The sequence below is a fragment of the Penaeus chinensis genome, chromosome 24 (genome assembly GCF_019202785.1).
Source record: "Penaeus chinensis breed Huanghai No. 1 chromosome 24, ASM1920278v2, whole genome shotgun sequence".
NCBI classification, from domain to species: Eukaryota; Metazoa; Arthropoda; class Malacostraca; order Decapoda; family Penaeidae; genus Penaeus; species Penaeus chinensis.
In genome coordinates, this window is record NC_061842.1 from 17,152,158 (window position 1) to 17,167,157 (window position 15,000).

The 15,000-nt window shown below is 38.8% G+C and overlaps 1 protein-coding gene across 6 annotated transcripts in view; it reads right to left on the reverse strand.

The window, feature by feature from the left end:
- Positions 1–4,827: 4,827 nt before the first annotated feature.
- The window catches only part of LOC125038148 (required for meiotic nuclear division protein 1 homolog), a 10,199-nt gene continuing 26 nt past the window's right edge, over positions 4,828–15,000 (reverse strand). The window contains exons 1-8 of one of the 6 annotated variants that reach the window (XM_047631474.1): positions 14,980–15,000; positions 12,795–13,338; positions 12,462–12,569; positions 10,850–11,063; positions 7,691–7,910; positions 6,663–6,825; positions 5,963–6,160; positions 4,828–5,603 (exon numbers count right to left, since the gene is read on the reverse strand). The exon at positions 14,980–15,000 is cut by the window's right edge and continues 26 nt beyond it. In XM_047631474.1, coding sequence (XP_047487430.1) covers positions 5,445–5,603; positions 5,963–6,160; positions 6,663–6,825; positions 7,691–7,910; positions 10,850–11,063; positions 12,462–12,569; positions 12,795–13,338; positions 14,980–14,984 — 1,611 coding nt within the window. In that variant the 5' untranslated portion in view covers positions 14,985–15,000 and the 3' untranslated portion in view covers positions 4,828–5,444. The other 5 variants (XM_047631475.1, XM_047631473.1, XM_047631477.1 and 2 more) reach the window with 5 other exon arrangements.

Below are 15,000 nucleotides of genomic sequence, written 5' to 3' on the forward strand. Positions count from 1 at the left end.
GCGGCGGGATTGCCAGCAGGCGCTCCTGCCGCCATGGTGTAAGCATTTCGCATAGGCGGCTGTTGTGGGCGGTCCCTGTCTCAGGAAGTGTGTATGGTCACAATTTTCTAAGTAGTGGACTAGTGTGGCGTTCGGCTTGCCGCAGTGCTTGCAGCACCTTTCATCGCGTTCGATTGTTGGGATAATCTGCCATGCACAGAGGTAACCTAGGCGCATTCTGTGAAGAATGACTTCGGTACCTCTGTTGATTACTTCAGAGAGTGCCAGTGGTTCATAGCCTGTGGCGTCTGAGTACCAGCTGGCCGAGGGGGAGGTTCTCGCTTCCTCTCTGTGGAGCTGCCGTAGGAAGGTACGACCGACCAAGGCACACTTCTCCTTAAGTAATTTTCGGCTCGATTTTATCGTCATGGGATTTGGGGGCATAACCCTGCCAGCGACGGCTAGTCTGTCAGCAAGCTCGTTCCCTCTGATGCCGATGTGGCTTGGGACCCAGTTGATGATAATTCTTCTACACTGAGCAAGAATTATCTGTGCCATTGTGAGAATCGTGGTCAGTAGGTAGATGTTGTCTGTGGGTGAGCTGTGCTGAAGACAGTCAGTGGCTGCCCTGGAGTGTGTGTGTATGACCACGTGTCCTTCCCTGGATGTGCTGCGATAGGTGACCCTGGAATTTGACATTGGCAGTCCTGTTCCTGAAGTAGTCACCTATCCAAGCCAAGAGCTTTCCTCTGATTCCCTTCTGGATCAGGCTTTCCTGAATGGCAAGCGGACTTGCCAGTTCAAAAGCCTTCTCCAAGTCAAGGAATACCACCACAGCTGGGCCCTTGCTGATTGTGCTTAAGAGCGTGGCTATGCTGTGTGCTGTGCCCGTGCCCCTTGTGAACCCGTGGAGGGGTTCGTGCGGGGGACCCATTCTCCCTTGGAGCCGGTTTAGTACCATCCTCTCGGCCGTCTTGGCCAGGCAGCTGAGCAGAGAGATGGGGTGGTACTTCCCCGGCTCCTTTGGTTTTGGGACGGGAACTATGGTAGTCCTCTTCCAACTCTGGGGTAGAGTGGAAGTTTCCCAGGACTTGTTGATGAGTTGCGAGAGTGCACACTCACCTGCTAGTCCTAGGTGGGAGATAATGGGGTACGAGATCCCATCAGAGCGCGGGGCTGTGTTGAAACTGGTTTTATAGGCTTTCTTTAGTTCTCTCAGAGAAAAGATAACGTCTGAGTTATCGGGTTCGGCTGGCTTTCTCTGATCTGAGCGTGTCTGTCTGGCTGTAGACGCTCTTGTCTTGCCCTCAGCTCGGCTGGCAGACTGTTGCTGCTCGTTCTCGCAGAGAACTCGTGCGCCAGTCTGTTAGCCTTTGCTTGGGGGTCGGGATGGGTGCACCTCGGGGCTGAGCGGCTGGTAGCTCGCTTGACCCGTTGCCATAGCTCTGAAAGGGTGGTTTGGTGGTCGAAGGACTCACACCATTCCAGCCACTTTTCATGCCTGACACTGTTGGCAGTTTCCTTGGCATCCGTGACAGCCTCCCTTAGGAGGGATAAGTTGTCAGGGGTTCTTTGCCTTTGGAATAGTTTTCGGCACATGTTCACCCTGTGGTTGACCTCCCTGATCTCGTCGTTGAAGTACCAGGCGTCTTTGTGACTCCCGGACCCAGGCCGAGTTTTGGGTATGGTCTGTGAGGCTGCTTCATTAATGGCGTTTAGCAGGCTAGCTTCGAGCACTTCCACATTTTCGCTTTGTGGGGGACCATTTCATCTCAGACAGAGGGCCAAGGCATTTTGAAACGCCTGCCAGTTGGCCTTGTCTGTTTTCCATCTTGGATTCGGTTTTAGGATTTCGGCTGGGCCAGCATCCATGAGGGTAGTTATAGTGCCGTAATGGTCACTTGTGACGGTCTCATCCTCCCCACCAGAGTCGCAGTGGCCAGGGCGAGGTATAGGACTCCTCTGACATGCGTTGGCTCTTGGGTGTTGAGGAGAGCGATCTCAGGGAATGTTTCTAGCACGTCGACTATGTGATAGCCGGCCGTATCCGGTGCCCGGCAGGGAGCCAGGATGGGGTGGTGTGCATTGAAGTCTCCCCCTATGATCACTCGGTCGTGTGCAGCAGAAGCACAGACCTGGCTGATGTCTAAGCTTCTACAGCGTGGCCGGCTGTACACGTTGTACAGTTTGAGGGGCCCCCCGGCCAGGTGAACCTCGACGGCAAGGGATTCAACATCGTCTCCACAGTGCGATGCATCGGCTATTGCGGAGCAGGGGATTATTGCTCTCACAAGGGTGATCAAGCCTCTCTTGCCAGGTGTTCGTGGCAGTATGAAGACATGATACCCTGAGAAGCGAACAGTGTCCACTGTTAGTCTCCTGGAGCATGACAATGTCAATGTTCCTTGATCGCACTACTGCTTGGAGAAAAGCGTTCTTTGCAGAGAAGCTATTGATGTTCCCCTGTAGGATGCTTAGATGGTGTGTCATGATGTTAATCAGTGATAGTTACATCAGAGACATCGTCGGAGTCTGACAACTCCATTGCGAGGTCCTCGCTGGTTGAGGGCTCCTCGTCTTTTGTCAGGCTATCCTTGGGTCCACTGGGGGATGGAGAGCCTTTGGTAGCTCTGACTTTGGTTGGTTTGGCTTTTCTCTCAGGCTTTTTCTTGGCTGGTCTTGCCTGGGCAAGGTCAGCGTGGTGTGGCTCTGGCTGCACAGATTCAGCCTGTTTTGGAGTGGGGAGGGGAGTCTCGTCCTTGGGTGAGGGTGGGGCTGGCTTTGCTCTATCCAGCTTTCTTCCCTTCAGGGCTGCGACAGTCTGGGTCATTGTGAGAACGGCTACCTCACATTCGAGCTTGTATTATTATTATCATTATTGAGATCTAGCTTTGGCCGACCCTTCCATATATATGGCCCGGCCTGTGTCAGCTATTTATCGCTGTCTCATTTTGTTCTCTGATACTCGATGCTTACCGGGGTGGCAGGATTGCCAGCAGGCCCTCCTGCCGCCATGATGTTGTGGGTAGTCCCTATCTCAGAAACTGAGTGTGCTCACAACTCTGTGAGTAATATACCAGGGTGAAGAACACCTGTCTGTATAGTCAATTGTTTGTATGATCTGCCATGCGGATTGGTAACCTAATCTGATTCTGTGAAGAATGACTTCGGCACCTCTATTGATTGTTTCCGAGAGTGCCAGTGGCATAGAGCCTGTCGCGTCTGAGTCCCATCTGGCCGAGGGGAGGTTCTCATTTCCTCTCTGTGAAGCTGCAGGAGAAAGGCAAGAGCTGTGGCATTGGACCTGTGCCTTAAGATTTTTCGGCTTGGTTGTATGATCATGGGATTTCGGGGCATACCCCTGCCAATGTCAGCTAGTCTGTCAGCAAGCTCGTTCCCTCTGAGGCCTATGTGGCTGGTGACCAAGTCTATGATTATTCTTCTATCTCTGCGTTATGGTATGTACAATGGCCAGGATGTTGTCTTTGGGTAAGCTGTGCTGTACACAGTCATTGGCTGCCCTGTAGTCAGTATGTATGACCACATGTCTTTCCCTCAGGGACGCCAAGCCAAGTCCAGCTCCACAACCTCGTCCCCAACCCCGGGGGACGGGGGTCTCTTGGGTCTCGTATCTGTCTTCAACAAAAAAAACAGCAAGCTAAGACCCCTTTCACTGACCCGCCTAAGTCCATCGCATGCCTCACTCACATCTGGTGATAGCTGTGCTCCTAACCTCTCATGTCAATCATATTCTGCTGACATATTCTCATGTCTCATTTACATGTAGTGGCTTGGGGTGGTCTCTCGTTCACAGCAAGGCTCTCACACCTTAGGAAGTAGACAGAAGAAAGGGATGATGAGGAAGAGAGGGAAAAGGAAAGGGGGAGAAGGAAAGACTATGCAAAATTAGTTGAGGCAAGGACTCCGTCTCCTAACCCCCCTAATACAACAATAAGAATATATATTTATATATATATATATATATATATATATATATATATATATATATGTGAAAATGACTGGTCAGTTTACTTTTATTGAACTTTGTGCAAAATATTCATTATAAATTTAATTTGAGTTAGGGTATGCAGTATTATATTTTAGGAGGTATTATTTGTGGCAGTATAAAGTTATTTATATTACATATATATTTTTGCTTCTGAGTAGTAAAACAAAGTAAAAATAGATAATTCTTTAATATTTTTCTTGTTCTCAATTTTAAGAAATACAGCATCATAAATTTGAATATAAGGTATGAACTCTTAACTTTTATTAATCTATTTATTGCTTAAACCTTTGATGCATTTCATATTATTATTTCAAAATATATAATCTAATACATTAATAAAATATATTATCTAATGTATCAATAAAATACATTGTCTAATGTTTAAATGTTGTCTCATTACTGTCCCCTAAAAGGTTCCAAGATAATAAATTATAATCTTCTTGTTAGTACCATAATGTCAACAGCTCTCCAGTAACTCATACTAAAAACAATGTTAACTTCCATTCATTCTGTTTTTGGAGAAGCTCAAAACTTAATTTATTCACACTTGTGTGGTGTCACATAATCTTGTAATAGTAATGTGAATACTGAAAATAAACAGCATTCTTTCATATTTTCTTCATAGTTTCTGAGTTAAAACAATCCAAAAATAGTAAATTCCATCTCACCTTTTCTACCGCAGAATACTCAAACATTTATTAATTAATTTTTCAGCTTATTTATGTATTAACCATATTAACATTACACACATCTAAATAGTCAGAAACAGTCAGATATCAAGTCTGACTTTGCACAAGCACTTATTTAAACATTCATTTAGTGTAAAATAAACATACAAAGAATTCTCATATTTATTTACAATAATTTTGGTCCATACATATATATATACATATATATATATATACAATTAAAGCAAACTATCAATGCATTTATGTTCTAAACACTTTATATCCAGACCCTTGAAATGCCTATTTTTCTCTATTTTGCTTTATATCTACATAATTCATTCAACCTGGTCTTGACACAATCACTTACAGCAGTTTATTTGGAAATACACAGTTTAATAGTAGAGATAAGAAAACAAACCTCCTAAAACATGAAAGACAATGGAATTAGAACCAAAAAATCTGACTATGATGTTCCCAGCTTATAAGTAAAGGTTTAACATATTAATATTTCTCTGAGTAGCTATAATATCACTTTACACTAGGTACAAAACAGGTCATGGAATCATTACAAAAAGCTGTGAATTTGTGGAATGATACATTACTAGTGTGAAAATTCCTTTTCTACAGGTAATTTGTGCTTTTCCAGTGAAAACAGACTGACACACATATAAAAAAGAAGAGAAAAAATATCATATATACAGAATACTTACAGGTATGTGTGCTTGCTTTAACAAGACCAAGAGCAAAGCATACAATATGCACATGAAGGGGGATCACCCCATGGCTATTTAAAGAAGACGTTCAATGTAATGCAAAAGTTCAAAACCAACTTCAACCATGATAAGGATAATGATGATCCACTCCAGCCGTGCTGAATGCTTCTCATTCAAGTGACTCTTCAGCAGTTCCATCAGCTCGACACAGTGACCAAGCTTCACATTCATCACCTGTTGGAGAAATAGTGAGTGATGGATGAAAGTTATAGTTACAAAAATTATACCTTGAATGAAAGTAACATTTTATTTAGTTACTTTAATGCAGTGAATAAAAATTCTGCAGTGTATAGTACACTACATTGGTTTTAATGTGTTTTCTGTTTCCACAATCATAATTCATACAAATAATGGATCTGAGCTATTTGTGATGACGAAATATCAATAATCATATCTGAATGACAATACTGAGACATAAAAATAAATAAAGAAAAAAGATTCAATTCTGATTAACAGTTATTCTGCAAATTAATTGGTGAATCCATGAAAAACAACCCATACTAACAGGGTTATGCTTTAGAAGGAGAGCTTACCGAGGTGCGCTTGGAAATGTTAAGGTGGTTGGCCATCTTCTGGTAGAGCTGCTCCAACTCGGCATGGTCCCAGTAAAAGTCAGGGGTGTCAAGGAGATCGGAGCTCAGGTTAATGAGGTGACGGAGGGCAAACAACTGGCCCATCTTCTGCAGGACCTGGTCTTGGGTCAGTACCACACGGCCAGTTTTACTCAGCTCCTGTGAAAGGGGAAAGGGGATGGAATAGGATGAAGGACAGAGTAATGAAGGAGAAAGAGAAGAAGAAGAAGAAGAAGAAGAAGAAGAGGAAGGGGAAGGGGGAGGGGGAGGGGGAGGGGGAAGGGGAGGGGGAAGGGGAAGGGGAAGGGGAAGGGGAAGGGGAAGGGGAAGGGGAAGGGGAAGGGGAAGGGGAAGAGGAAGAGGAGAAGGAAGAAAAGGAGGAGGAGGGGGAAGAAAAGGAGGAGGGGGAGGAGGGGAGGAGGAGGAGGAGGCAGAAAAGAAAGAAGAGATGAAGGAGATTAAAAAGTATTTTTAAATACTATAAAAGAACAGTCATCTTTCTCTGTAAATTGTACTGCAAAAAAATCATGATTTTTATAAGGTAACCTCATATTACTCCAAGTGCCGCACATTAGTTGCCCTAAATCGTTATTAAGAGTATGACTTTAAATAAGCAACTCCAGATATTGCACCTGAAATCACTAACAACAGGAATATTTACCTCCGATACATATTCAATCTTTTCTATGTACTTGTCCAGTGAGGATTCCCAGATTCCTAATTTCACAGACATGGCCATAGCATTGCTGAATGTATACTTTTCTAAATCTGTTTGTCCTTCAGTATTCAGAATGATTTTGTCCTTCACCAATCTTGTTTTGGTCCTATAAGAAGAATTTTAGACATTAGCATACATGCATACATACACATTCATACAATGCATAAATATATATATAACACATAGTTTACATCAAAAAGAATTTATAATCTGTTTTCAACAGACCAGAAGAAAAAAAAGTACTTGCCAAGAGCACACAACCTCTTCTCCAAATTCCTTTGCTAATTCAAACTCAATGACCATCTATTCCAAGCTCAACCCCAAAGGTCTGGGTTGCCTCCAATCAGAGCATCATCTCTAAAAGATATATTTTTCTCCCCCTCTTTTATGTAAATGGGTCAACTAATATATTTTGACATGGTTGGCATATTTCTTCCAGCCCCACCCTCTTCTTATACCTCACTGTGCCTTTTGTGCATCTGAGTGGTTTCTCCTTCCATCCCATCCCCTCTATAAGCCCCTCCGAGCCACAAGACACCAATACACCCATCATTCCATCCACTGCCTTCATCCCTTATTACCCCTTCATTTTCCTGAGCAAACTTGCATTATTTTGTTTTCCATTTTGCATACTACCAAAGGAACTAAGTTAGCCAGACCTTGAGTATTCCTTGCCCAGATCCTGCTATTTTTGCAGGCAGTGATGATCTAGTTTATAATCATCTTGAGGTTATTTTCTTTTATCACGCAGTTATACGCCATTAAAATGTTTTAAAACCAGCCTATATGCTCCAAGTCTGGAGGAGTTTTATGGATATGTAACCAAAACAGTAGGACGGGAGGGTGGAGGTGGGCTTCCCTAATTGATGCACAGTATGAGACTGTGCATTGTTTGGTGTGTCTTTTGGTGTCTTTTGCCTTTTGGGGTTAAAATCTTACACTTGGAGGGCTCATGCATAAAGCTGACTCACGGTAAATCACTGTAGGCATACGTCAGGCTCTCACACTCCTCCTCCACAGCTTCCTCATCATATCTTCCAGTCTCATATTTCTTCAAAAAACGGAGGACGTTGTCTCGCTCTATTTCAGGCACGTTCCAAAATACAACTGAACCCTCTCGAAAAAAGTAGATCTCGCGATTTTGTGTATCTACTCGATACGTGGCCACCATGTGCAAGACATCACTGGCATCTAAGGGGAAGGCATAAATGGAGTAGTATTAATAACATTAAGTGTGATAATCTATTTTTCATGTCTCTTACTTTAACTGCAAATTATGATCATGAGTAATTAAAATCAACAAAACCTATATTCTGATACAGATGAATATTTTAAAATCTCATCAAACATTTAAGAAACTTGTCTATAAAGCAAGGAAAGATTTTCATCCTCAATCCTAAGCATTTGAGGTCACTGTTGATTAAATGTTATTATTCTAATACATAACAAGATAAAATAAGTACATTAATAAGTACACATTTAAGTACAAATGCATATATATATATACATTATACATATATATATATGTATATATATATATATATATATATATATATATATTTATAAATTCATATATATATACATACATATATATATATATATATATATATATATATATATATATATATATATATATATCTATATGTATAAATGTATATATGTATATATGTATATATGTATATATGTATATATGTATATATGTATATATATGTATATATATGTATATATGTGTATATATATGTGTATGTGTGTGTGTGTATGTATATATATATATATATATATATATATATATATATATATATATATATATATATATATATACAAACACACATATATATATACACACATATATGTGTATATACATATAAATATATATATGTATATATATATATATATATATATGTATATATGCATATATGTATATATGTATATATGTATATATGTATATATGTATATATGCATATATGAATATGTGTATATGTGTGTGTGTGTGTGTGTGTGTGTGTGTGTGTGTGTGTGTGTGTGTGTGTGTGTGTGTGTGTGTGTGTGTGTGTGTGTGTGTGTACACACACACACACACACACACACACACACACACACACACACACACACACACACACACACACACACATATATATGAAAAAAAATGTGAGCCCCTATGAGTGTGTAGAGCAGCAGGAAACTTAATTCAAATCAAGCTGTGACAGCAATAAAATGATCATAGGATAACCATAAACATAACATGAGCCGAGACCTGGGGATTGATAAGCTGCTACCATGCCTTATAATCATGTGCCTTTTACTTGGAAATTACATAAATGTTATTGAATACTAAAGAAAATCATAATATGAAAAAAAGTAGCTAATGTCTTCATCAAGAAGTTACAATGACTAACTATCCTACTTAAAAACAATAAAAATTTACCAAAAGGAAAATCATATACAGGGGCTGAAAAAATTAAACAGATGAAAAAAAACATGTTTTTGAAATACCAACAAAAGGCTAATAGAATGAGGTTAAAGCTGTTAGTAATGCTATTTATTACAGTAAAACATTAGAATCCAAATAAATAAAATGGAAGAAAAAAAGAAACACAGGGAGAGAAAGACAAAGGTAAGCTTACAAACAAGCAAAAACCTGATACAAATGTAAAGTTCAAACTCTTACCATGATCATGCAAGATGAACCATACTTAATTAGTCCCTCAACATATCTACAGTATTTTCAATTCAAACAGAAGCTATTGAATCACAAACTACCACTGCAACTAAATCAACCCAAAGTCTTCTTATCTCATATGCCAAATTACAAGATACTCTATATACACAATTTCTCTATATTTCCAAACCCTATTATAACAAAACACACATGTATGTACTGAAAGTAAGAACAACTGGAATAATAAAAAATGCTTTTACCTTTCTGATACCCAAACATAATTCTACTGGAGGTTGTGTCTCTATAACATTCATTCCTTTGAAAAAGTGAGGCAGTAATCTCATGATTAATGAAAACCTATTGTACTTGTCCTTAACCTAATGCCAGTTGGAGTTTCATGTGTCATGCTGGACCCCGCACAAGGCATAGAATGCAGTCATCCCTTGAGTGAAAAATTAGAAGTATAGGAAAAATATAACTTCCTTATAATTTTGGCAGTAGCATTTACAATTTACCAAGCTAAAAAGTGACTTTAAGCCTACTTTTAAAGGGCCTTAACTCCTCAATCATTACAGTCATGGCCAAACAAGTGAACACATGTTTAGCACACATAACATTGATGAGGCTCAGTGGATGGAGCATTGACATGGAGAGGAGTCCATGGCATGTATGGACATGCCACAAGGATAGGCATTCTTTTCTGGAAAGGAGTCCAGTCCATGGCATGTATGTACATACCATGAGGACAGGCAATCATTTCTAGCTTCAAAAGGTTAAATGCTTAGTCAACTAAGTTAACTATATGAGATTGCACTATATATTATGAAGACAAGAACTACATATCAGGAATGAAGGAAAGAACTACAGAATACGTTTGAACTTGCAGATATGTATTAAGTGTTATTGCTTTTTAAATATGGATTGAGCAACCATAATACGCTGAACTAATGCTGCTACTATTCAGATGATGTAATAAAGTTATGAAGAAAACACAACAGAAGAACCCATTCACTTCATCCAACACTCAAGAAGGGGGTGAAGGGAAGGGTGTTCCTTTTTTGACGACCTCTGGTGTTTAGCGAAGGGAAATGAAATCAAGAAAAAGAGTAAGAGGAAAGCTAGTGAATTCCCAACAGCCAACAAAGGCATCATCATACAGCGAGGCAGAACTGGAAAAGTTTCAGAAAATTACAATTTGATGATAGGTCATAAAAGTAGAATTTCATTAAACAAGAAGAAGAAGAAGGATAACATTTTTTTGTAGACTGAAAAAATTAAATATCAGTAATTTACTTTGTTAAGATACTTTCATATTCATAAATATATCTTTTGTTTACACTTGGCATAACTCTGAACATAAAAATATTACCACAGTATAAAACAATCACTTTTCCAGTATTCATCTGACATGTCCCACATATACACATAGGTTTTGCCTCTTTTTCCCCTTCCATAAATAAATAAATCTTACCTGGTACAGAATGTGAAGGGGCATGAAACCCAGACTTTGACGACAAGTGTGCATGGCTGTCAGAGTGCATTCCAGGTGCCGTACTCATCTTATCATTATTGGTGTTACCTGGATTAATGCCAGCTGAGACGTAGAGACCTTGATGTGTTAGGCCGTCCAGAAGTTCATTTAAGTCATATTCATCTGCCGTTGCATAAGCGGTGACTTGCCATTCCTGGTGAAGGAGAGATGTTAAGTAATATGCGAGTGTTTCTCAAACATGGCTCTGTTTACTTTATATATCTACAGCTTAATAAACCAGAAAGTATGTGGAAATATAGATATAAAACTGCTGACTGAGTTGAGCACTATCATGATATTCAATGCATTGTAAAACAAAATGATAAAACTTTAATGCTAGGTCTATGCCTCACTATTAATTTAAATGCTCAAAATGCAGTCTATACAATTTCCTTACAAAAACATCATACAATTAAAAGACAGATGTGATTCTGCTTATAACTAAGGATCTTTGGTATATTTACCTAGTTACATATACCATTTCCCTGATTATATATTTCCTACACAAACAATAGTTCCTCTCAGCATAGTATTAACATCATAACTGATGAACCTTATTCATGTTGGCAAATATATAAAAGGTATGAATGAAAATGAATATCTTTCACAATACAAGAGATGTATTTGACCAGTTTAGATTACATTTTCATCAGAAGTACATGAAATACATGTATTTCTGATGAAGATATAATCAAAACAGGTCAAATACACCTCTTGTATTGTGAAGATATTCATTCTCATTCATATCTTTTATACAATAAATACAATATCATACCTGTTAAGGTTCTAGATGTAGGAATCTCAGAAAATCCTATACTCACTTTTAATCACAAAAACATGTTATCATTTTATTTGTGCTTCATTGTCAGAGTAAAGGGCACTTACCTCATATTTGAAACACACACACACACACACACACACACACACACACACACACACACCACACACCACACACCACACACCACACACCACACACCACACACCACACACACACACACACACACACACACACACACACACACACACACACACACACACACACACACACACACACACACACACACATGCATATGTACATACCCATACCTCTATATATTTATCTCTACTTATTTATCTTTTCATATTATATTAATAATTTTAATAAAAAAAAAAATTCTCAACACAAACATATTTACTTGACTGAAGTCTCCTAAAATAACAAAACAAAAGTACATTTTCATCACACATCTGCAATCATGCATTCCCTTGGCACGAGCACAGAAAGAAATTGAACATCCAAATCTGCAAATTACATGTTGAGGAATACTGATCACCAAGAGAATGATAAAAATAACCAAAACAAAGAAGCAAATACCAAATTTAATCAATGAAATTAGTTTCTTTTTGTCTAACATGGGATTCCTTTCATAAAATTTTGATATTATGTATCCTATATTGTTTAAATTCAGATAGTTTTAACTCCTCTTTCATTCTACTCTAGACACATACCAAAGCAACGGACTCCAAATATAGAGGCAATCAAACTAAGAATAAATGTACGTTCTAAGCTTACTCGGGGTGGCGGTCTGTGAACTTGGACTTCGGGTAGAGAAAAGTCGGGATCAAAAGTAAGGAACTTGTGCCGTGCCAAGGGAGCAAAGCCTGCTACTGTCTCTTGAGCCTGGAACACATAGGCAAACCCATCACTTTTACTTACACATTCAAACTACTACTATTGCACATAAGTCCTTTTCTGGACAGCTCATCTTTCTTGCCAGAATTTATGGTTATCTTCAAGTAATCAGAAAAAAAGGCTCTCATTGTCACTATCCCAACCCTTATTCCTATTTTATTTGACAATTTTCTTTCTTAATTCAACTGTCATAAAAATCATCAAAAGTATTACCTCATCAGACTCTGTGGAAACCTGCTTCTTCTTCCGCTGAACTCTTTTCTTTGCTTGTAATGAAGATATTCGATTGTGGATGCTAGAGAAGTCATTTCTACCTTGTGTTATGTTTCTAGTAGCCTGTGATGTGCCACTTAATAAAGTGACTTTACTATTGACTACTTGAGTCAACACATTAGGTTCATGACTAAATGGCATTCCACTATTACCCCTATACTTTATAGCTGCACCATTAGATAAAGTCTGTGATAACTGGGAATTAACAAGAGGTCTTCTCTTGACAAATGAGTCACTGGAAGCTCTTCTCCCTCCCTGGTGGCAGCTTACATGATATTGTGACACAAAAAAACAGTTATTCCCTATATTTCCATATGCTGATGACAGCAACCTCCCTGAACCTACAGTCATGCTAATGCCATGGTAGTAATTTTGCTGCAAATTAGTCCGAGTATGTTTGAGTCTTTGATGAATTGGTATTACATCTGACAAGAGCTGTCGTCCAACTGTCAGTGTTCTACACGCCATTTCACAAGGGATATGCCTGAAAAATAAGCCAAAAATTAATGAAATCAGCTTCATTAAAGTAAAGAATGATAGTGTCAGTGACTGTGATAATGGCTCTGATATAATAACAAGGAGACATTTGTGGCTATATCTGAAGAGGAACAGCTTTGATAAGCTATGCAATAAGGTGGATAGTTCCTTTCCATCCTGACAGACCCCAGCTGATGCCAGTACTTAACTGAGTCAGCTGGGAAGGGCTGTCAGGCCTAAACTAGTCATTGTAACTGCAAAATCTGTGTTCTACCACTGAGCTAACCTATGCAACATTTATGACACTGACATCTGTAACTATAAATCCACTGTGCAACAGTGACTAGCACCTGACTGAATAATTTTATGGGTCATGTTTTATTACTTTTAAAATCATAGTCTTTTACTTGTATATAAGATAAATGACTATATTTTCATAAGTAGTATCCCTTAGTTAAAATACTTGAAAAATATCTTTACAAAAATAAAAATAGTACCTTAAACTTACATTTCACACTAAACTTATTTCTATTCTTAGCTTACATGATCAGGATGAAATAACATTCCTTTTTATAGAATACAGAAACTTCCAAAAAATACTCTTATCTAAGTGTAAATGACTGTTTGTATTAATCATGAACTTATTATTCAGTACCTGAGGAGTGACATGACTTTGGTGACTTCAGGAAAAATAAAATCCTTTTCAAAAACAAACAGCACTATACAAACTGATCATCCTGGGTTAAAAGACAACTGCCTTTTTCCCTACATATATTATACAGCAAAAGTTATTTCTTATGGTATAAACTGTGCAAGCCAGCACATTGTCTAATGTTGCCACAAGAGATGTTAAAAATGGTGTTGGTGCTCAATACCGAGATTTCAATAAGGACTAAAAGCCAGCACAATGCATTTAAAAATAACATTATATCATAGCTTCAACAATCTTCTCATGATGCATTTACAGAATCATAAAAATCTCTACAACTGAAGAAAAAAAATACCTCTGAAAATGAGATAAAATGAATCATTCTAATTGGCAAAGGTTCTGAAAATAGTTGCTCAAGCGAAAAATTAGAAACCCTGGTAATATACACTTTACCTTGCTCTCTATGCTTTTGGCTGTATCATGGGTGCTTTTCATTTACCATTAACACTCTGTTTGCCATGACGTGATCATACACCATCAGTGATTAGGGCCATGTGCCATATTTCATTTACAAATTGGTGTAGTGAAACCACAACGGACATGTAATATAATAAATTCAGTTAACAGTTCCTCGGTGCTAAGTAAGAATGTCAATCTTATCTAGAATGATCCCAAAACCATCATCTTCCCGCACCAGACCGTGGGACGAACTACAGCACTTACCTGCCTCCTTAAAGTACACTCACTACGCGCCTCCAATGCTTCTGTCAACACCACAGTCATTGGGTATATCTTTCCATCTTCCTGCTCTCCTTGGTTAACAGTTACAAGCATTCATGGCACGTTATCCTTCAACCTTGGACTTATTATCTATCATGTGGATAAGGAGTGTTTAAAGGTATTCTGTTGCTGCAATACTATACACAGTGATAAAAAGCTCTTATAGGAGGATCTGCTCTAAAGAGATGGCACTAAACAAGTAACTCAGCACTAACTTACAGCATGAAACTGTAAATATTA